The sequence below is a fragment of the Capra hircus genome, chromosome 5, assembly GCF_001704415.2.
Source record: "Capra hircus breed San Clemente chromosome 5, ASM170441v1, whole genome shotgun sequence".
Taxonomy (NCBI): Eukaryota; Metazoa; Chordata; class Mammalia; order Artiodactyla; family Bovidae; genus Capra; species Capra hircus.
This window is the reverse complement of record NC_030812.1, coordinates 83,721,055-83,745,824: the sequence shown is the minus strand read 5'-3', so window position 1 is coordinate 83,745,824 and position 24,770 is coordinate 83,721,055. Positions and strand designations below refer to the sequence as shown.

The following is a 24,770-nucleotide window of genomic DNA, read 5'->3' as shown; positions in this document are numbered from 1 at the left end:
TTCTAACTGTTGCTTCCTGACCTGCATACAGGTTTCTCAAGAGGCAGGTCAGGTGGTCTGGTATTACTATCTCTTTCAGAATTTTCCACAGTTTATTGTGATGCACACAGTCAAAGGCTTTGGCATAGTCAATAAAGCAGAAATAGATGTTTTTCTGGAACTCTCTTGTTTTTTTTGATGATCCAGTGGATGTCGGCAATTTGATCTCTGGTTCCTCTGCCTTTTCTAAAACCAGCTTGAACATCTTGAAACTACCACACAATTGCACTCATCTCACACGCTAGTAAAGTGTTAATAATGTTAAACAGTGCAATTCAATATTTTCTTGCAAAGCACCAACCAAGTCTTCTAATGGGACCTACGGTCAGCAGAAACCCATAAGATAATGCTGTTAGCTTTTGTTATTAAGATACATGTAAAAATAAATATGCCTGTCACAAGCTGAGCAGTGCACCTGATGGCAGGAGAAACTGCAGATTTTCTCAGAAAACAATATGCATTTCAAAAAATGAGAGACAGGTATGACTCATTCACAATCACTCAGCACTATCTAGAAAAGTGCCGTGCCGTGGTGTAATTGGCAATGTATTTCCACATCAGTGCATAAAACAGTGCTGCCTCATAATTTGTGGCATCCTATATTCAACTAAGTATGGCATAATGTACAATGAAATAGCTTACAGTTAGGAAAATGAGAGCAAAATGTGGACAAACTGATATTTTAACGGTAAAAGACTTGTAAAGGCACTTCATAAAAAGGATTTCTGACAGTCAGTATGTGAAAAGGTACTCAACATAATTTGGCCTCAGAGAGGAGAAAATTAAAACCACAAAGAGATAAGGCCGCTAAATGGGCGAAATTACTAAGATAACACCAATGTTAGCAGGAATATGAGGCAAATGGAACTTTCATACATTGCTGGTGGGAGTGAAATGGTACAAATACTTTAAAAAACTGGCAGTAGTTAGTAAAGACATAGATATATTTTTATATATCATATATAATTATATGTGTGTATGAATATCACCTCTGGCCCAGCAATTCATCTCTGAGGTACACTAAAGAGATGTATGTATGTATGTCTACCATGAGATACATTCAAAGATGTGCAGAACAGCTTTATTTAGAACAGTTGGAAATAACTCAAATGTCCATTTGTAGACATGTGGCCCCAGGGGAGTAGGGATGGCTGCATGACTGTACTAGGGAGGGTAGGAGAGGTGAAAGGAAAGGATTTAAAAGAGTGTCAAGTGTCCTAGACATATTCTAATCTTAATAGGGTGTTGGGTCCTCAGATTTTCATTTTTATCTTTTAAAACCTTGTGTGTCAGGGGGTGGGGACAGGGTGGGTGGGAGTCGGTGTGTTTCATGTAGTTTTTAAAAATCTTGATTACTGGCAAAAATTGAAGAAAGAATTACTGCCATCTTATAAAAAAGAAGGCTAATACTTAACATACAAACACATGTAAGCAGGTATGGGTATGTATATTTATCAATATGTATCTCTAGAAGGATATGAGAAAACTGGCAACAGGAATTGCTTAGAAGAAGGTGAACAGTGGACTCTGGATCAGAATAAGAGTAGGAAGGAAACTTTCTTTCCAATGTATACTTTTGATACTATTTTAATTTTTGACCAAGGTTTTCCTTCCCTCAAATCCCTCCCCGCTTAAAATTTCAGAAATACACTGGCAAGTTGCATGTGAAAATTGATATTCTTAAACTCAGAAGCACTGTGAATGAAATTTAGGCTTAGCATGACTCTACATCTGTGTTATTGGATACATGTTACATACTGTAAAATACACAGTACAATATAGAAAATCTGCAGTGATTATTGTCAAATATAATTGAGAGCAAGAAAGCTGAGAGCTCAGGGAAGGAAACAAAACAGACACAAAGGCAGACTTAACATTATTACAAGATGGGGGGCAGGGGGGCGCTTCCCTGGTGGCTCAGTGGTAAAGCATCTGTCTGCTAATGCAGGACGCACAGGTTCAATCCCCGATCCAGGAAAATCCCAAATGCCTCAGAGCACCTAAGCCTGTTGTGCCACAACCATTGAGCCTGTGCTCCAGAGCCATTCTCTGCAGAAGCCAGGCAACGAGAAGTGTGTGCGCTGCAACTAGAGAAAAGCCCATGAAGCAAGAAAGACCCAAGGACAGCCAAAAATAAAGAAATAGTTTTAAAAAAGATGGGGTGCAGGGTTAAAGTGGAGATTGGCATTGTCATGCTTGGCAAAATAAGCTACCAAAGAAAAGAAAAAAAATAGGAAAGAAATTATTAGTCCCATCTGAGTTACATTTCCATAAGCACTCTTATAGAATCACACCCCCACTTCTTCACAAAAGTGACCTCCATCTACCAATACATTCATTCATGGATCTGACACTCCACAAGCTCCATGAGACACTGAGTTCCATGAAGGCAGGGAGGTGGTTTTGCTTAGCACCGCATTCCAAGACCAGCCCATAAGGGATGCTCCAGAACAGAGCAAAGGGGTTCTGATTTCACCTGGGTAGCCTCAGTTTCTTCATCTCTAAAGCGATGCCAATGGCACCTCCTCACGGGGCTGCTGTCAATTTGTGCAGGAAGGGCCCTATGTGTCGTGCCCAGCACGCAGGAGAGCTTCACAATGTCAGGGGATGGATATGACAACAGACTGGACCACTGTGTTTCATCAGAGAAACAGGATTTCCCTGAACAAAAGGAGGCAGGACTTTCTTGAGATTGAAAAGTAAGGTGAGCCTAGGGTATCTTTCAGGGAAATGGTAACTCTTTCAGCAATTCACTAAGTTATGTATTTTCAAACTGCTCATTGCAGTATCATATAAGGGGACAGGGAAGTGAAATCCCAGTAAAAGAACCAGGACAAAATGTAGTACATGTCCAGCATGGGGAACTCAATAGAGTTAGAAGTCATGGACTGTCTCTCCCAGAATAATGGAAATAAAACCAAAAATAAACACAAGGGACCTACTTAAACACAAAAGCTTTTGCACAGCAAAGGAAACACAAAACAAAAAGACAACCCACAGATTGGGAGAAAATATTTGCAAATGATATGACCATTGGGATTAGTCTCCAAAATTTACAAACAGCTCATGACACTTAACAGCACCAAAACAAACAACCCAATTGACAAATGGGCAGAAGACCTCAACAGACATTTCTCCAAAGAAGACATACAGATGGCCAGTAGGTACATGAAAAGATGCCCCACATTGCTAGTTATTTGAGAAAGACAAATCAAAACTAAAATGAGATATCACCTTACACCAGCCAGAATGGCTATCATCAAAGAGTCCACAAATAATGCTGGAATGGGTGTGGAGAGAAGGGAATCCTTCTCCACTTTTGCTGGGGATGTAAACTGGTACAGCCACTGCTGCTGCTGCTGCTGCTAAGTCGCTTCAGTCGTGTCCGACTCTGCGCGACCCCATAGATGGCAGCCCACTAGGCTCCTCTGTCCCTGGGATTCTCCAGGCAAGAACACTGGAGTGGGTTGCCATTGCCTTCTCCAGGTACAGTCACTAGGGAGAACAGAATGGAAGCTCCTTAAAAAAATAAAAATAGACTTATCATATGACCCTGATATCCCACTCCAGGGCATCTATCCAGAGAAAAATATGACCCCAAAATATACATGCACCCCCATGTTCATTGCAGCACTGCTTACAATAACCAAGACATGGAAGCAACCTAAATGCCCATGGAATGGATAAATGACAGAGGAATGGATAAAGATGTGGGGGGGTGTGTGTGTATAGAGAGAGAAAGAAAGAAGTTTGCAGCAACATGGATGGACCCCGAGAGTATCATTCTGAGTGAACTAAGTCAGACAGAAGAAGAAATATCATATAAGATCCTTATTATGTGAAATCTGAAAAGAAGTAATAGAAATGAACTTACTTTCAAAACAGATTCACAGACTTTGAGAATGAATTTCTGGTTGCTGGGGGGAAGATGGGAGAAAGGGACAGTTAGGGATGGACATCTGCACACTGCTATATTTAAAATGGATAACCAACAGTGACCTGCTGTATAACATATAGAACTCTGGTCAATGTTATGGGGCAGCCTAGATGGGAGGGGAGTTTGCAGGAGAATGGATACATGCATATATATGGCTGAGTCCCTTTGCTGTTCACCTAAAACTATTACAACATTGTTTGTTAACTGGCTACAGCCCAATACAAAATAAAACATTTTTTTTAAAAGGTGATGGACTGGACCTATACATAATAACCTGGATAGAAATGAGAAACATAGCATGGAGGGAAAACATTAAGAGACAGTGAGGTGTGTGGGACAAAACCATTTATATAGATTTTAATTATGGGGGTCCAAGGTAATAAGATGGAGAAGGCAACGGCACCCCACTCCAGTACTCTTGCCTGGAAAAGCCCAAGGACAGAGGAGCCTGGTGGGCTGCAGTCCATGGGGTTGTTAAGAGTCGGACACGACTGAGCGACTTCACTTTCACTTTTCACTTTCATGCATTGGAGAAGGAAATGGCAACCCACTCCAGTGTTTTTGCCTGGAAAATCCCAGGGACCGGGGAGCCTGGTGAGCTGCCGTCTATGGGGTTGCACAGAGTTGGACACGACTGAAGTGATTTAGCAGCAGCAGCAGCAAGGTAATAAGAGATACTTAAAACATATATAAACCAAAAGAATGTTCATTCAATACATGAGAATGATTTCCAGAGACTGAAAGAAGGGATAGAAAAGGGAATTAAAAAAACAAAGAGATGGTCACATTCTGCCCCAAAATGGTAAGTGGTATGAACTGAGGGGTATCATTATTAACTAAGTGCACCAACACTTCAAAGTAAAAATACAGAGAATAACAAATAGCTATCATCTCCTGTGATAATGCTGAAAGAACAAGAACAGCCTCAAGAGGATATGGGGGAGTGGCCTGATAACAGCAAGCTGATCATCACAGACCAAAATCAATGCAAACAAGCTGTATCTCTAAAAACAGATAATTGAGATTTGAAGATACTAAAAAGGGGGCTGTTAATACAAAACATGTTAACAGTTATGCAAGTAAGATTTTAAGGTGGTGTATAACAGCAGAATGAGATACATATATAATCTCAAAAAGGACTGCAAAAGAATACATTTAAAGTATGGACAAAACCCAAGTGAATGATTACAAATTACTGGTCTGATAACCAGTTTTCAAATCTGTTCAGATTCTTTCATTTAGAGGCTAATTGTGAAGGGAAAAGAATAAGATGTATAAGCATAAATAAATAAGGGCTATGAATAAAGGGAATTCTTTTCATGGAAATTGTTATGACTATAGGTAAAATTATATATGGAATATAAAGACTTTACAAGGTGATAAAAGGAAAAGAATGACAGGTCCATGAATTTTTTTAATTTAAATATGATTTTAGGTTTTATCTAATTTTGAATTAACAATCAGCAGCAGTTTGAAACACTCCAGCTTTTAATTTCTAAGTTCTTAACTACCGGTAAATATTTCAGAAGATATTGATTTAGATGATGCTGAAATTCTCTTTTTTAAAATTTATTTTTGGTTCTGCTGGGTCTTCACTGCCATGTGGACTTTTACTCTCTAGTTGTGGTGGCTTCTCCTGCTGTGGAACACGGGCTCTAGGGTGCATGGGCTTCAGCAGTTGCAGCGCTAGGGCTCAGCAGTTGTGGTTCCCGGGCTCCAGAGCACAGGCTCAACAGTTGTGCTGCACAGGCTTTGGGATCTTCCCGGATCAGGGACTGAATCCAGGTTTCCTGCATTGGCAGGAAGATTTTTTTACCACTGAGCCACCAAAACTCTCTTTTAATATCAGAATATGTTTGGGATCATGAATGATTTTAGTCTCTATATTTACAAAAAGCTTATGTAATACTGTTCAGTATTTTTTTTTAATAATGTAAACTTTAGAAAAAAACTTTTTTTCAACAATCTCTACTCACTGGCTATTTAATTAGTTAAATAATTAGTTATTAATACATGTCCCAATAAATACTCTTCTGTTTATTACCATCCTAAATCTCAAAGGATTTTAGTAATGAATCCAATTATTACCAAAGAAGGCCAGAAGACGTGAAGAATTACACAAAAACACTGGTACATAGGTATAAGGACTTGCCTGTAGCTCAGATGGCAAAGAATCGGCCTGCAATACAGGAGACCCAGGTTCGATCCCTGGGTCAGAAAGATCCTCAGGAGGAGGTAATGGCTATCCACGCCAGTATTCTTGCCTGGACAATCCCAGGGACAGAGGACCCTGGCAGGCTACAGTCAATGGGGTCGCAAAGAGTCAGACTTAGGTAAAATAATTTTTAAAATGAAGAAACTGTTGATTATAAGACACGTAAAGAAGTACAGTACCTTTGAAAATGTATGAAATTCATAAGTTGGTGTCAGAGTTACTCTCAGATTATATGGCAGCTACTAAGCCTTACTGAGTGTGAGAAGCAGTAATTAATAACAGTCTATGTCACAGCTCAGGAAAGTGAAAACAACACTTCTGCCCTTAGGATGAAGTGAAATTTTCAAAGATAAAAATATTTCCACCTTGGTACTAGTTTGCAGTTCCTGGAGGAAATAAAGTGTTAAAGACTGCAAGACATATTTTTAATTCTTTCACAAGACTTGGGATGGCGATTCTATTGCAAGTTTTTTAAAAATCTCTGGAGACTTTATTTAAAAGCAGAGCGTTTGATCTTGGATCCACGGATTTAGATTATTTAGGTTGAGTTGGGGCCCAGTAGAAATATGTCTTTTGAAGAATACAGAATATTCTCTATACACAAGTGAGTGCCATACCAGAGACTAGAGACTGAGTACAAAGTTAGTGGTTACATCACTTTAAACATTACCCGACTCAAAGTAACTCTTAGATAAAAGACCCACTTAATCAGTTAAGATAACCATGAAAAGAAGATGAAATGACAGATGTTAGCCAGATGCTGCACATAAGACCAAAATACCAGATAACAGATATAGAGGTGGTCCTGCAATTCTGTGAAGGCAGAGACAAGACAGAGCCATCAGAGAAGCAAGTAACATAAAAAGGCAAGAAAAAGTTAGTCGTCCCAGATAGAAGAATCCCACTGACCTGGAACCCATGGGCACCAACCAACCCTCCAGCCTTCATCTCATGTATCAAATGTAGATACCATGGAAAGGCAAGGTGTGATAATTACCAGACTGAACTATACAACATTTGTGTGGTCTGCAAATGTTTAAATCTATTTGCTTTACTGAATGCTATTTGTAACATGCTCATTCTGAATGCCTGGTGATTGTTTTTTTCCTGCCTGTACCATGAATTAGAAGATTCTAGTTGATATAACCATAGCAACCAAACACAAACAATGCTGACATCAAATGCTATCAGTTTTTTCTTTCAATTCTTAGCTTACTAATTGGAAAGCAGATATTTAAAAATTCTTGATCCAGAGGTTCAAAGTATGATCAAATATATAAGCTGATAGAGTGCCATGGGAGGGGACTATTTGGCAGGATTTTTGTCACTGAGGTTCTTAAATTTGGTTGAGCAACAGAATATTCAACTGGAATATCTTGGGATTGGTATAAATATGTGTATTTTAAACAATATCTGGGTAATTCATATGAAAATATATGAAGACCATCAATAAAGTAAATTATTGGGAGTATCAGCCAGACTATAGAATCAGACTTAAAAGCTTGTCTAACTCTACATTACAGAATTTCAGGAGCCTAAAGACTTGACTAAATCACAGAACTAGGTATATTAGAAAACTATAGACCAATAACTTTCATAAGCACTGACACAAAAGTCCTTAACAAAATATTTGCCAAATGCATACAGCAAAATATAATGTAAATTATTCACCATAATCAAGTAGGATTTAGCCCAAGAATACAAGTTTGTTTTAACATCTAAAGATGAGTTAATATAGTACATTATAATGGAATTAAGGACAAAACCACATTATCATGTCAAGACATTTTAAAAAAGCATTCAACAGAACCCAGCCTCCATTTATGACAAAAACTCTCAACAAACTAAGACTGGAAGAATCAGATCTTAGAATGGGAAAGCTCCCCAGATCACTAGAAGGTAGTGCTTTGAAAATTTTAAAAACTGCTTCTTCATACTGGAGTGGGTTGCCATTTCCTTCTCCAGGGGATCTTCCCAACCCAGGGATTGAACTGAGGTCTCCTGCGTTGCAGGTAGACACTTTACCATCTGAGCCACCAGAGAAGCCCTTTTAAAACTCAATAATATTAAAATATCAGAAACTTAAGGAGAAGATGACTCTTTAAATTATTCCAATTCTTTAACAGTTATTAGGAAGACTGCAATTTATGAAATTCATTATCCAGATGCTTAATAGTCTTTCAAAAGGCATCAAAAGGATGCCAAAGGACCACTTAGGTACCTATCCTCTGGCCTTATATATTTCTCTATTGCTTACATTCATATGACCCAGTGGAAATATGGTAACCATACAATTACCCCAGAGAGAGCAAAATGCCTCTACTATAGCAATGCCCTGCCTGTCCCATTTTCCATACGCCACACCTTCCTCACCCACCATCTACAATCAGTCACCCCCCTCACATCACCCATTCTCCATAGAGCCTAACCCTGCTCAGCAGAGGAAGGAGACGGGGACAAGGTCTTCATATTTTATATCACATACTCACCCACACAGATGGCCGTGGTCACTTCAAGTATGTCCTTCTTTTGAAAGGTCAGCAACCAGTAGACTGAACGACTGGGAGATCTCTTAGCCACGTGGTTTAAACCTGTCTCTCTAGCTCTCAAGTATTTCCTTGATACCCACTGTGAACTTTATTTTCAACATTCTCTATGGGAGAAGAATGTCCTTCACTCCCACTCCTTACCAAGTAATCCCAAGACTTCAAGAAAATGAAGATTAAAAAACAGGAGATCGCTCTCCTCCAAATTTCAAAACCATGACCACTCTTACCTTGGAGGAGAACTACCCAAATAGGTCAACTGAGGAGACTGCGGTTAGTCTTAGGGAAAGGCAAACAGCCTCGGTCCTTGCTTTACTCATTTATGTTGGTGGCGGTGGCTGTGGCTGTGTTTGTACCACGTGTCAGCGCTGAGTAGTGTCAGAAACCATATGGCTCACAAAGCTTAAAATACTGACTATCCGGCCCTTTAAAGTAAATGTTTACAGTCTTAATGATCAAGGGAAAGGAGCATCAGTGATGCTACTCGGGGGTTATTTCAAACTTCGTACTAGAAGTTTCACACAAGCATAAACAATGATAATCGCCCACCAAAGTACCCCGAAATAGGAAGTCGGTCTGCACCTCAGTTCCAATGAACGTAGGACGGATATATAGACTCGCAGATGTTGAGTAGGGGACCCATTCCTCATCCAATTTCACAAGCTGCTGAATACACTCTAAAAGCTCTTTCTTGTCAAACGCCTGAAGGAATGAAAAACACAATGAATAATGCAACGTTTTTCCACTGTAGCAGTAAGAACTGATCCTCCTGAGAGCTTTGACTGTTAAAAAGTACTAAGAAGGAAATCCCTGGAGGTCCAATCTTTAGGACTTGGTGCTTTCACTGCAGTGACCCAGGTTCAATCCCTGGTCAGGGAACTAAAGTTGTGCAAAGCCAAGTAGTATGGACCAAAAAAAAAAAAAGTACCAAATATAAGTAAGCCAATAGATATATAAAATTTATAACTAATAATATAAAACCAAGCAATTTTTTCTGTGACTTTTCCTCCTCAAATTGTGATGGAATGATAGATTAGTCACATAAGGAAGATAAATAAGTGGTTCCCTACCTCTTACCAAACCCAAATACCAACTGTAGCTGATGACATACTTAAATGTGAGAAAACATTAATATTTCTATAAAACAAAAATACAAAGCATCACTGTCACCTTAAAGCAGAATTCTTAAATAAAAGACATAAAGCATAAATCATTAAGGGAAAAAACGGACAAAATTTGACTATTTAAAACTTAAGATCTGCTATTCTTCAAAAGATAAAAAAAGTGACACGCTGGGTGAAGTTTTTTGGTAGTATAACCAACAAAGGATAGTAACTGGAAAACGTTAAGATAACCTGAAAATCAGTAAGAAACCAATGATACAATAAGAAAACGGGTAAAAGCGAAGAGTAATTCATTTCAGGAAGGTGAAAAAGGGTTTTATGTACTAAATAGGTGACAGCTTATAAAATAAGTAGTTTCTACTTATTTGGCAGGGCAAAGAAACATACTTTCAGAGAGATGTGATGGGTTATTCAAGGTACACATGAGTCAGAAACACATATGAACAGAGTTCATGACATCAGGATTTGGCTACGAAGTACTAACTTGTAACAGCAATTACAGTGTAGCAGCGTTCCAGAAATCAGGACTGCCAATCATCTGGGACATACCAGCTCCCTGTGTCAAGTACAGGGTTTCTCTTACTCCTGTCTAGAGGTAAGATTTAGTGGAAAGAACTTGACTAGGGATTTTAAAACTTACATCAACGTTCTTACCCTGTCCCTTTATTCTGTGTGAGTTTAGGCAAGTCATCTAACCTCTCTGGGCTTGAGCTTTTTAATCTGTGCAAAGGTGCTGCTAAAATTTGCAAGGCATACCTTCTTGGCAGTGGCTCACTGCTACGATTGAAAATGCAAAGAATGTAAAACCACATAACGCAGTTTGTGGCAGCGTTGATGTCCAATAAACGTTACTTCCCTTTTCTTCTGTCCTCATTTTAAAAGGATTTCCCAATGATTTGTCTGTAACGGGTAAAGAGTAGAACTAGGACTGAATTGAAAGAAATTACCTGAATGTTCCTTCTGCTACTATACTATGGCCTCTGAAGAAAGTGGGTAAAGCATGGGTTCCAAAAGGAAGAAGGAAGGGCTTCCCTGGTGGTCCAGTGGTTAAGAATCCACCTTCCAATGTAGGAGACGTGGGTTCAATCCCTGGTAGGGGTACTAAGATCCCACATGCTGTGGGGCCACTAAGCTTGCCTGCCACAACGAAGAATCCGCACAGCCAAAATAAAACAAAAAGGAAGAAGAAGGAAGAGCCTGACTAAAAAAAGAGTCATCACTTGAGTTTCTTCAACTGAAGACCTTCAGGTGAAGGTCAGGGACAAATGAAATATCTCAACGGAGAAAAGACTTCTTTCGGTTTAGAAAGGCAGCCTGTTCACATCTCGAGGAATGAAAGTAATCTAAGTTACCTCCTACCTAGGCATGAACCTTAGGGTCTTCCAACCCACCTCAGAATGAATTCTGCTCCATAACAAACAATGGTATAGTCAGGAACCAGTGGCTATGAGAAAACATTTTTATATCCTTTAAAAAAAAAAGTTAATAAAACTTGGGGTAAAATGTCAAAACAACTAATTAAATCACTGCATACTTTTTAGTAGCATCTTAAGCAATTAGGGAAAACTCCCTAATTATCTGTGTGGTACACCGTATTTCATACTACAACTTCATATAGTCTTTAAATTTTATTATTTCAGTTTGAGGCATAATTTTTCCTTGTCCTATTATCTTCCACATACACATTAAATCCTCACAGACACTCACAAAGAAATAGATTGTGGAATTGCCAGACGGTTACTTCTTGCATTTTTACCTCACTGATTGAAAAACAGACCAGAAATAACTTCAGTACTCATATGATTTATAGTAAATACTGATCTAAATACTCAGCAATGTTTCATTTGGTGGAATTCAGTGACCCATTACAAGAGAAATTCCTAATTTACGTACCGGCAAAGTGGCCCTCATAGCGGATCGATACATCCTATCCATGTTGAGGTTTGGCCGAAACAGACGAATTTTATTATCTACTCCCCGAAATGCCTTCAATCCTTCAAATAACTGAAGATAAAAGAAAAATAAATGTTAGAAGGTAAATAAATGAAAACAATCCCCATGTTCTGAAAACTGACTTTTCTATGGCTCTTCATCACCTTCACCATGTAAAGCTATTGACACAGACCCTAAATCTAGAAAAGCCAGACAGACTGGTTTTAGTCCCTGGGATAGAAAGAAGTCCCTTTATCACCAAGATCTGGAGGGAATTCAGAGTTATGCTTTGTACTGCAGGAGCTGGATGGTTAAATAACACACACGTCTACACAATGTGGACTGACTGCCTACAAAACAGAAATGGAATCAAAGACCCCCATAGTACCCTACCCCCAACCCATCCCAAAACACCCTGTATCTTTTCATTTTATCTGGCTCCTATGAACTCTGGAGAGTGGATATCTATGTGACTGGAGGTGGTTCAGCCTCCCAAATCACAGAAACCAAGCAGCTCAAGACTCTTGCTAGGGCAATGCCACCTTCTTAGGGTGGGGCCACAAACAAAATGCTGAGGAGGGATATGAAAAGACTCTGAAGTTAGTGCATATTGATAAATATATAGAAAAGAGGAAAAATCGAACATTTTAATGGGAATTTTTTTGTGTGATAAACTATTTGAGAAAAGAATCTAAAAAGGATGAATGTATGTATATGCATAGCTGAATCATGTTGTTGTAGACCAAAAGCTGACACCACATTGTAAATGAACTATACTTCAATAAAATTTTTTTTTAAAAAGGGAAATTTCTACCACAGGTTCTCTAAGTGATTGATATAACAAACAGGTTAAAACAAATAAAAATATGGATGATTTGAACAACAGGAACAACAAACTAACTTAGTGGACACAGAGCCCTGCACATACTACCTGCAGAAGGCACGTTCTTTTCACATGTTTAAGATAAGCTAGATATCAAAAGCAAAAATATAACCATAACATATACACATTTTGGAAAAAAAGAAACCCATTACTTAATATTAAAGAGTGAGCTAAAGAAGAAAAAGAATGGAAATTAGAAAATATGCTAAGCTGAATGAGAATGAAAAATAGGGCCTTCAGATGCTTACAGCCTCAAAGCTTACAAGAGAAAAGAAATACAAATTCTGGAGCACAACCAAAAAGCACAAGAGGAGATGTTTTGCTAAAGTGCAAATATGTGGTTAATTTCTTAACTGTAATAAGACTAGAGCTTTGGTTAAAAGACATGGTTGTCAGATTAATTCAGCTGATAACTCTGAAACAAAAAAGCATAAAAAGCAATGTCATATAAACAGTTTTAAAAATGAAGCCAGTGAGGTTATATTGCTAAATATATAACAAAACAAACTTTCAGACAAGAAGCACTGCCGGAAATAAAGAAGGTATGTAACTTTATAAGGTTCAATTTATTTCAGTTTAAAAATTGTACACATTTGATATAGGTTCAAATTTACATAAAGATTATATGATAATGTCATTGAATAATGAAGATGCAAAATATACAAAGGATAACAGTCTAACTAAGCTGGATTTATCCCAAGAATAGTCAATGGTTTAACATTAGAAAATATATGAAATTCACTATATTAATAGTTTATGTAAAAAAAACTATATATCATGCCACTGATATAATAAATGCACCTGATAAAACCAAACATTCATTTATGATTTTTAAAAAGAGTTTCCTCCATAACTAAGGAAAAATAGAATCTTCTTTAAGTGATAAAGGCTTTCTTCAATAAATTTACAACAAATATTATATTTAAAATGGCAATTTTTTAAAAAGTATAGTTGATTTACAATGCATTAGTCTCAGCATCAGGTATGCAGCAAAGTGATTCAGTTTATATATATATACACACACACACATATATATATATATATATATATCCTTTTTCAGACTCTTTTCCATTATAGGTTATTACAAGATATTGAATAGTTTCCTGTGCTATAGTAGGTCCTTGTTGTTTATCTATTAAAGTGATAAAATTTAGAGCTTTTCTTTCAGATTGAGGCCATCACACATTGCCTGCTGTAACTACGAATACTTTAAATCAATATTGCACTATCAATAAAGTAAAGCAAGGTTCATGAAATAACGCCAGGGGATCTTTCCGACCCAGGGATCAAACCCGCATTTCTTATGTCTCCTGCACTGGCAGGAGGGTTCTTTACCACTAGCATCACTTGAGAAACCCTGAAATAGAAGTATAAAGTTAGGAGAAGAAAAAAACTGTCATAGATCTTGAGACACAGAAAAGATTAAATGTAGAAAATTCAGAAAAACTGACATAATCTTTTGAAATTATCTGTTTAGGCAAGGTAACCAGATAAGAAACTATATTCCCATATAACAGCAGCAGTTAGAAAAAAAAAAAACACTATTTAAGGTAGAATTAAAACCAATTCCTAGGTGGGAAAAATCTAACATAAGTGAAAGACATAAGGAAAATATAAAACTTACCAAGTCATTTAAGACCTAACTAAAGCAGAAAGCAATCCCATTTGCATAGATTGAAAGATTCTATATTATAAAGACTGCACTAATGAATAGTGCAGGGAACTCCACTCAGTGTTACGTGGCAACCTGAATGGGAGGAGAGTTTGAAGGAGAATGGATACACGTACATACACGGCTGAGTCCTCAGTTGCCCACTTGAAACTATCTCAATATTGGTAATCGACTATACTCTAATCAAAATCAAAAGATTAAAAAAATAAAATGCTTTAGGATTAAAAAAATAAAATATAAAGATGTCGATTCTCCCACAACTGACTCATAAAATGTAATGCAATCCAAATGAAAATCATGTCAGGGCATTTATTTTTCTTGCAACAAACTGAATCACAAAAGTTTGACTGACATGATAAACTGAATCTAAGCTATAAGAAAAAGCAAAAGAACAAGAAATATCCAAGGCACTCTTGAAGAGTGAAACAGAAGGACCTGTCCTAGGAGACATCAAGACTCCTTATTTAAAAAATAAAAAAGACTCCTTATAGTGATTTGGAGATAAAGACAGTGTGGCTTTTGCCCAGACGGACAAGCAAAACAATGAAACAAAAGAGAGATCCAGATAGACAAGACAATGGAAGGCAAATAGAGATCTAGAAGCAGAACCTCATGTATGCGCTAAGATGTGCTGTGACGTATCAGAAGGAAAAAGCCTTCTTTAATGATGCTGGGACAATTGGGTATCTGTAGGAAAACAAAGCAGACAGAAAGAAAAACTGGACCCCTACTTCATACAAAAATCAACTTCTGAAATTAAAGACCTAACTGTGACGGACAAAATCAATAATACAGGAAGATGTCTTCATAATCTAGGAACAGAAAAAGACTCTTTAAACAAGACACAAAACCAAACCTAAATCAAAGATTGATAAATTCAACTTTTAAAAATTGAAATGTGGAATTCCCTGGTGGCCTAGTGGTTAGAATTCTGAGGTTTCACTGCCTTGGCCTGGGTTCAATCCCTGATCGGGAAACTAATAATCCACAAATTGTGTGGCATAGCCCCTCACCTCCCCAAAAAGTGAAATTTACTTCTTGTCATCAAAAACTTATGGGGAGAATAAAAAGTCAAAGTGCGGAAGAAGATATTTAAAACATATATAAATGACATAAGACCTATACTCAAAATACATAAAGTACTTCTAACAAATCAGAAAGAAACACAATAGAGTGAGCAAAGATGGAAACAAGCAGGCACCTCAAAGAAAATGAAATCCAATTGACAAACATTTGAAAATGTGTTCAACCTCTTCAGAAGTGGCAATTAATATCACAATAACATGTCATCTTATTAATAAGCTAAAAATTCAAAGTCAGGCTATCTAAGAACTGGCAAAGTTGATGAGTTGTGATTGAATGTATTTGCCAATTCATGGCTAGTGAGTATAAAAACTGGTATAATCACCATGGAAAAGTTTCCCCTTTCTCATAAAATTGAAGATATGTTCAATACCAGCAACACATTCCTAGATATACCCTCAAGTAGTATTTCTCAAAGATTTTTGGTGTCAGGTGCCTTCACACTCTTAAAAATTATAAAGGTCTCAAAGAGCTTTTATTTTAAAAAGTATTCTATCAATATTTACAATAGCCATAGTGAGAAATTGTATTTATTAACAATAATAGACTATGATGTTAAAATATTTTCATTCACATTATCTATATTTTCCAAGAGGATTAATATTAAATGTGGCTCTGTTTTACATTATTGCAAATCTTTAACGTTTGGCTTAACAAAAAACACCTGGATTCTCCTATCTGCTTCTGCATGCAGTCTCTTGCAATAAGAAATTTTGGCTAAAGTATACAAAGAAAATCCAGTCTCATATAGATATATGGTTGAGGAAGAAAGTACTTGTGATAACTTTTTCAGATAATCACGGCTATTAATCTCTGATACTCCTCTAAAACTTGACAACTGCTGATCCCTTACAGCTTAGCTGCACTGCAAAATCTGAAACACCATCAGTGAAGTTTTTATACTCTGTTAATTTCTTAAAATCCAATGGTCTCAGTCAGGGTTCAACTGAGAAGAAACAGAACTAGGAGAAATATATATAACATGTACAGATTTATTAGAAGAAATTGCCCAAAGCATCTGTGGAGGCTGGCTAAGCAAAGTCCAAAATCTGTAGGATAAGTACCGAGAAACAGAAGGCCACAAGCAGGCTGGACCAGGAGATGTGAGCTGCAGCCCATCCCCAACTGACTCAGGAAGGGAGACAGAGCAAGAGAATGAGTGCATGTGAGCAGCCAGACCTACACAGATGTCCTGCGGTCAGGCTCACCCACAGTAATCTCCCTCTGGGTACCTTCAAATCAACCAATCAGGGACTTTAACCACATCTGCAAAATTCCTTCAAAGGGCACCTAGATTAGCGTTTGACTGAATGACTAGAAGAAGGCGTGTGCACACCACAAAATGACCACTGCCTCCCAAAGTCCTCCTAGGTTCACAAGAGAATGTCCTTGCAGTCCAAAACCGATGGGAAACGAAAAATGGAATTCTAGGGACCTCAGTTTACAATAGCCAAACTGACGCATCAAAAATCCTATCTTGTACTTGGAATAGGTTTTTTTTTTTTTTTCATTTTAAAATGTACTTCAGGGATTTGGGGGTTTTGTTTGTTTTTTAATTTTATGGCTGCAGCAAGCAGGATTCAGTTCACTGACCAGGGATCAAACCTGTGCCCAGTGCAGTGGAAGCATGGAGCCTTAACCACTGGGCTACCAGGGAAATCCTGCACTTTGAATGAATCTTTACTCATAATAAATTTGTAATATCGTGGAACACTCACTTGGAAAAATACTGGTTGCCTGAGTTACACAGATCTTTCAAAGGGTAACTCCTTCTAAAACTACCAATATCATCAAAACATTGGTAACCACCAATATAATACAAAATAAGACCTCTTTAACAGGAGGAAAGGGTGGGGGATACAAATTTTCCAAAAATTCCAATTTTCACTTGAGAGCTAGAATTTTACCACTGCCAATAAATATAGTCCATTGTTTTACTTGAAGTGACAGGCTTATTTCATTCATTTTCAAAAAAACACACACAAGTTTGAACAACTTTGTTCTTTCGAGGAACAATGGTGCCAGGTAGAAAAAGCAGCCGGTTGAGTTCACCACACAAAAACAATCACGCGGTTGCTTTTCCTTGAGTCAACCATGGCACTTCAGTCCAACAGAGTGCTTCATGTGAAATGATGTTTTCTCACACAGAATAAAATGTTTATGTAAGAGTCAAGATTTAATAAACTCAATTATTATTATGCTTCATTGAGAACATTAAGTAGAGCTGACATTCTTTTTATACCGTCATGCATGGCAATAAACAATCCAATGACTAACAGAGGTTGGGTGGCAAAGCGTTATCTGGTACGAATGTCAACACAGTGAGAAAGAAAAAATAATACCTTGGTATTACTGTGAAGAGTTTTACCTTAAGCAATCTCTTCAAAGGGCAGCCTGGAGGGGTCTCTATGGACCACACTTCGAGAACTGCTGACTTAAAGAAACATGTAAACAAGTACACCAGCATACTATGTACAAGAATGTTCACAGAAGGAAACTGAACAGGTGCCAAGTCAACAACAGACTGAATATATTCACATAACACTACTGCTATAAGGAACATACGATGTGGTACCTACCACCCTGAGACTCGGATAACACAGGTCTCTGCCCTGAGTTTCACACTTTCGAGGGCCTCTCACCTCTATCTTCCCCCAGTTGTGACCTCCTTGGAGCAAGTAGTTGACTGGACCCTTTTCTAGACAGACTCCAAATACTCAGTTCTAGGGATTCCCTGAATTCCCTGCCCAAATGGCCCTGATCCTATTTTCAGGGTCTGAGCAGGCCTTCTGATCTCTTAAGAACAGACAGGGTCACTAGGATGCTTGCATCTAAGTCCAAGGGATGGCCAAGGGTCATCTGTTTGCAGGTGGGGTGGGCATCTATGTGCGTGCGCAAAAGGCCCCTTGTTACACAGGATGAGTCAGGATTGAAAGAAAGAGAGAGGGTAGACTATGGGATGTCTCTGTTTTTATTTTTGTCCCAGAGCCCACAGACATTAGGATTGGTCCTGGATGGATAGATCTCACATAATATTGAGCTCAAACAATAGATACGTGTGCATGTGCACACACATGCAATATATATGTTTATATAATTACACTTACAAAAAGAGGCAAAACTGTAGTGTTAGAGGTACACATAATCCAAAGTGAAAAGCAAAGAAAAATCATCATAAAAGTAGTGCCAGAAAATACAGGGTTTATGACATAGAAGGGGTACAAAGAATGTTTCTGGGATACTCAAGCTGTCCATTTCTTTGCCTGGATGGTAGCTATTTGGGCATTCCTTTATAAGTATCCATTAAATAGTGTGTTGTCCACTTTTTCAAATTATCCTTTATCTCACTAAATATTTATCTTAACTTGAAAATGAAGTACATGTCGTAAAATTTCATTTTCTTTCATCTAGGTTCCCTACTCACACTTCCATTTCTCTCCTTCACTATGTGAAAGTGTCACTATTTATGGTCGGGAAGATCTACTGGAGAAGAGATGGGCTACCCACTCCAGGATTCTTGGGCTTCCGTTGTGGCTCAACTGGTAAAGAATTTGCCTGCAATGTGGAAGACCTGGGTTTGATCCCTGGGTTGGGAAGATCCCTTGGAGAAGGGGAAGGGTACTCATTCCAGTATTCTGGCCTGGAGAATTCACTGTATAGTCCCCGGGGTTGCAAACAGTCAGACATGACTGAGCAACTTACACTTTCACTTTTCACTTTTTTATCAGAAAATACATTTGAAATCAACAAAACCTCATGTAGTTTTAGCTCTAAAAACAAAACAAAATGAAACAAAAAATGGGGCTGATTAGTGGAAGAGAAAGATGTCCAAGGAGACTATATGCATGTTAATTTGTGGGTCAAAATAATACGACTCTAGACAGGATCTGAACCCAGGATGTTTAACTCCAGAATCTGAATGATTAACTACATTTTTCTCACTTAAAACAATTAGAAGAGCTGACCCATACAAGGTACCCAGTAGAGGGCATATTGCAGGATTTCAATAAACAAATGTAGTTATTTTATCAATATCAATATGAATATTTACTATTTCCACCTTTCAGCCCCTTAAATACTAGGCCACTGCTTGATTCTTGAATCCCAATATTCTAGGAAAGATATCCAATATATTAAAAATGAGTGACAGCAGTCTGCAACACTTCTCTGCACATGGGATTTCCCAGACAAGAATACTGGAGTGGGTTGCCATTTCCTTCTCCAGGGGATCTTCCCTACCCAGGGATTGAACCTGGGTCTCCTGTATTGCAGGCAAATTCTTTACCACTGAGCCACCAGGGAAGCCACACAGGGAACAGGGAATATATTGTATACTTGGCTAAGTGTGTATCCTAAGAAGGACCACAGAAAGCATCTTCTATTTAACACTTAATGCTTATAATTATTCCATTCATGCTTGAAGGCTGACATTTAATTAAATGCCCCTTAACATGCATAATAAGTTATTGCTGTCATAAAACCATGCAGCTAGCATTAAAATATAAATATAATACTGTACCTAATGATCCATTGTCAATCATTAGGAGATCTAAGAGCAGTGACTTAGTGAGATATTAACAGTACAGGCTATTTGATTGCTAATTTTCTGTCCTTCCCATTTGTTCCAAATAATTTTCTGATAATACTATAAGCCAATGTTACAAGTTTCATGTGCAAAACATTATATTTCTATTCTCTACACCCTAGAGTGTGCTTACCACCTACATGATTTTTCAATTGACATTTTAAAAATTCAAGATAATCTGAAAAATTAGTTAAGACTCACCTTCAATCCAACTGTTTATACAGACACTTATGATTGCCTCTAGTTAATATGGTAAAGACCACACTGCCCTAGAGCTCTTTGAGCAGAGGAAGCTACTTAGTAACCACACTGAAGACCAATATGCCACCATCATTAATTTCCAAGTACTTACTTCCACAGCATAGTGCAAAGCCGATGAACCCGGATGCAGTGAGAGGTTTTGAAGAGGTTTGATGCGTGGTTTCTCCCATCCAAGCTCCAAGGACCACTCCACTGTTAACATGTGATCTGTAAAAACTGTTCCAAAAACCAGAGTACTGGGGTCTGGTTTTTCCTTTAAAACGGTGGCTCGTGTGATTATTAGATCTTCAGCCTAGGGAAGAAAGTCAGCACCATTAAAGAAAAGTAACTGAACATCCACCAACTAGAGGAGGCAGAGAGTAAAAAGACAGAATTTAAGTCACTGGCCATTAAAAAGTGAAATCATTTAACTTTTAAATGTTGGCAACTAACTCAGAAACTTAACAACACTAGGTGAGCCAAGAAAAACCATGCCTCCATTCAGAATCTCTTGTTTCATATCTCTGCAACGTAGGGAATTCCCTGGCAGTCCAGAGGTTAGGTTGGGAGCTAAGATCCCAGAAGCTGCAAGATGCAACCAAAAAACAAAACAAAACAATTCTTTGCAATGTATACTACCAAACAAATATCAGAACCAAAAATTTTTCAGTGATGTTTAGAAACTGGGACGAAATAGTAGATGGAGTCAAATCATGCTAAAAGAAGAAAATATTTCTTCACTTCCATCATTAGACCCGTGTAGAACATTCGGGAAAGAAGAAGGGCGGGTCTTAGAATCAAAACAGCAGCACTCACAATGACTTATTAAACTAAAAAGAATGTCACTAAGAACTGAATCTCTTGGGATGGTTATACTCCGGCTCCCTCAAAGAATTCTTGGCAGCAGCTTCCAAAACCCTCTGGGTACATGGTAGGAGACAGGCAGCAGTGAAGCAAATGTTTTCCTCGTTGAAAACAGAAGTAGAGATTGAACAGTAAGATATAAATCCTCTATTCTGTGTTGAGGAAACAGTGAACAAAGGACCCCTTATTCAAAGAAAGATAAATAAGAGTAATAGGAAACAACTTCACACAGCCCCGCTGCACCAGCTCTCCACAGCCGGCTTGCCAATTACAAATGACCACCACATACACATCCGGATCACAAACAATAGCATCACTAACTTTACAATAACTAGAACAGCTGACACAAACCACAGGGGAAGGCGCATTCAGACTTACTTAAACCCAAAATGAACCAAGGACAAGTTCAGGCTGTGATCAGGCTGTTAGGAAGGTCAGACTTCATTTCTTTCAATACACAAAGTAGTCATTTCCCCACTCCCACAAAGCAAATACAGAACTTCAGAACTTCGCTTTGTATCATCACCTCTTATCATTATTTTTTGAATGACCTAGTTATATCTGATTAATTCACTGCTTTACAGCCACCTTTGTGGTTTGATATATTATGAATCAGTTAATTTTAGAGTACTATTTAGGTCCAAAATGCTATTTATTTTAAAACAACCAGAAAGCTTCCATTACAATGAAGCATAAAGCATAAAGGACAACATGTGTGTGTGCTAAATCGCTTCAGTGAGTCCAACTCTTTGCGACCCTACGGACTGTAGCCCGCCAGGCAGTTTCATTCACTTCCACAGCTTCAGTTATCACCTGCGGTGGTGGCGGTTTGGTCGCTAAGTTGTGTCTGACTCTTGCGACTCCATGGACTGTAGCCTGCCGGGCTCCTCTGTCCGTGGGATTCTCCAGGCAAGAATACTGGAGTGGGCTGCCCTCCTCCAGGGGATCTTCCTGACCCAGGGATCGAACCTGTGTCTCCTGTATAGCAGGCAGATTCTTTACCACTCCAACATATATGTACACCTTGGCTAACTCATGCTGACGTATGGCAGAAATCAAACCAATATGTAAACCAATCATCCTTCAGTTAAAAAGAAATTTGAAAAAAGCAGTTTGCCAGTCCATCGAGACTGTTTAGATAAGAACTCTAGCTAGGGTACTTGCAGTTAAATGTCCAGCCCCAGCACAGTGCCTGGCACATACAACAGTAAAGGTTTTCTTAGATACTGAAAATAACATTTGGTTGATTTCAGCTGCACTCCACAATGAATGACAGACTCATTCCCAGAAGATGGCCAGGATTTAAAGAGAGTGAAATCCTAACATACACTTTTTATTACATGAATGGTTTCACAGTATTCTTGTACAATGAAGCACTTGTGCTTTTGCTTTGGTTATTTTTCTTTTTTTCAGTGGCTAGGGGGATCCTGGGCTAAGAAAAATCTGGAACTATAGCAATACAAGAAGACAAACTCAATGCAAATTTTCACTTATTAACACCATTAACAAAAGTTTCTTAATAACAGGGAAAAGTAGTAAGATACACAACAAAAACAGAAAGATGAAAGTAGATGAAAATGGGGTGGAGATACTGTGAGTAGAAGGGGTGAGTTCTTAATCCATGAATTCAGGACACATCTTAAATACCTCAAAGGCAACAGACATCGGCTTTCTTTTTTTCAAAGACAAAACCAATGATTTGCATGGTTCTTCAAAAGTAAAATTACTAAGTTCTAAATTGTGTGGTTTTAATAAAGCAATTTAAGTTTTTAAAAAGGAAAATGAAGTTTGACTTCCCATCTGCTATTTCTAATATTAGGTAGTCAATTCTATCACTAGTTAATCAACGAGAACACGGTCACACAAGGTCTTTCTACCTTTGGGGATTTCTAGGTTTCTCAGTAACCCTACCTTGCCATGAAACTAACAGGCAATGGAATATATACAACTGTATTCCAACAACCTACAATGCAGGAGACCAAGGCTGATTCCTGGTCGGAATGATCCCCTGGAGAAGGGAATGGCTACCCACTCCAGTAGTCTTGCCTGGAGAATTCCATGAATAGAGGAATTTGGCAGGCTATAGTCCATCGGGTCGCAAAGAGTTGGACAACATTGGGCAACACTACCATTAGTATTTCAACAACAATCTACAGAGAAACTTTTAAAAACAAGACTATGGCTTTGACTCATATCAAACTGTAGGGTGATTTCTTTTCCTTCCCTTACTCGTTTCTTCCTTATCTGCTTTATTATTCTTAGTATTTTGCCTTTTTATTCACTCAGTGAACACTGTACCAGTACCGCGGCTCAGGCACTGCACTGCACTAAGCAAGCACAGGAGATACCAAGATGCAAGGGCTCAGTCTTCCTTCTCTGCCACGCTCGCTGCCAGTCGAGGACAAGTGGTAGCCACTGTGAGCAAGTGTTACTCATTCAGAACTGGTTAGAACCAACTAGGACCAAGATGGCAGAAGATTTGACTTCCACTAGACCTTGGGCCTCACTGTACACTCACTGTAATACATCAGCTAAATGACACACCCACCAGCACCATGATAGCTGACAACTGCCATGCCAACAGCGGGAAAAGCCACATATAGGAACTGAAAAGCAGAGCTGTATCAGTTCCGGGTCCAAACCACACTCCTGTTCTCAGGTAACGCATGGATATTATAATTCCCACACTTTCCAGTTTCCTCCCTTATACTTCAATCCTCTTACACATTTGGTGTCTTTGCCTGACTGGGGTTGAAAAGTTGATTTGCGAGGGTTCCCACTTCACCAATGAATAAAGCTTGTGCTGTTCCAGTCTCAGCTTCAGTTTTGTTATTGGCTGCACAAATATGACCAGAAAAAGAACCTCCCTGGCACAAACAGGGGTCTTAGCTCAGAGTAGAACCCTAGTATAGGTCCATTCAACCAATTCAGTACCAAATTAACCTAATAATTTTTGAGCTACTATGTACCTGTATTGTGCCAGGCACAAAGAAACCAAGGGAATGAGACAAGACCTCTTCTCTTAGTGAGGGGGAAAAACAGTATAAAGAATAGGTGGTTTGGGCCAGGGGGATGTGCCAGCCTTGACAGGAGGGGGTTTGGGGGAGAATGGATACATGTATATGTATGGCTGAGTCCTGCTATTCACCTGAAACTATCACAGTATTGTTAATTGGCTATACTCAAACACAAAATGTTTTTGGTATTAAAAAAATCAAATTAAATTAAATTAAAAAAAGATTTTTAACATAAATAAAAAGAAGGTAGGTATATTATGATTATAGATAACAAATACCTGGAAAATTCAGAGCTGGCCTAATTATCTTGTAGAGTTTTCCTACTGGTTTTTTAAAATTCCTTCACAAATAGCACTTTTTTCCTTATTATAAGTGCAGTATCTGTTACTTATCAAATATTTGAAAAAGACTAAAGAATTATGAAGGAAAAAAATAAAATCAACCACAATTGCAAAAGCAAACAAAAAAGAATAAGGAGATAAACAGATGTCAAGAAGTGATCAGTGCTATGAAAAAAATCAAAGTTTAAAGGGATAGAGTGGGAAACAGAATGCTTATTTTAGATGGAAGGGTTAGGGAAGGCCTCCCAGATGAGGTGACATTTGAGCAGAGACTTGAATGAAGACAGTAGGT

General features: G+C 38.2%; 1 protein-coding gene across 4 annotated transcripts in view; it reads right to left on the bottom strand.

Moving 5' to 3' along the window:
* BCAT1 (branched chain amino acid transaminase 1) overlaps positions 1–24,770 on the bottom strand; it is a 116,647-nt gene that overhangs the window by 43,180 nt on the left and 48,697 nt on the right. For all 4 annotated transcript variants that reach the window (XM_018048394.1, XM_018048393.1, XM_013964159.2 and 1 more), the window contains exons 3-5: positions 20,369–20,569; positions 11,755–11,865; positions 9,320–9,439 (exon numbers count right to left, since the gene is read on the bottom strand). In XM_018048394.1, the coding sequence (XP_017903883.1) occupies positions 9,320–9,439; positions 11,755–11,865; positions 20,369–20,569 (432 nt within the window). The remainder of the gene's footprint in view (positions 1–9,319; positions 9,440–11,754; positions 11,866–20,368; positions 20,570–24,770) is intronic.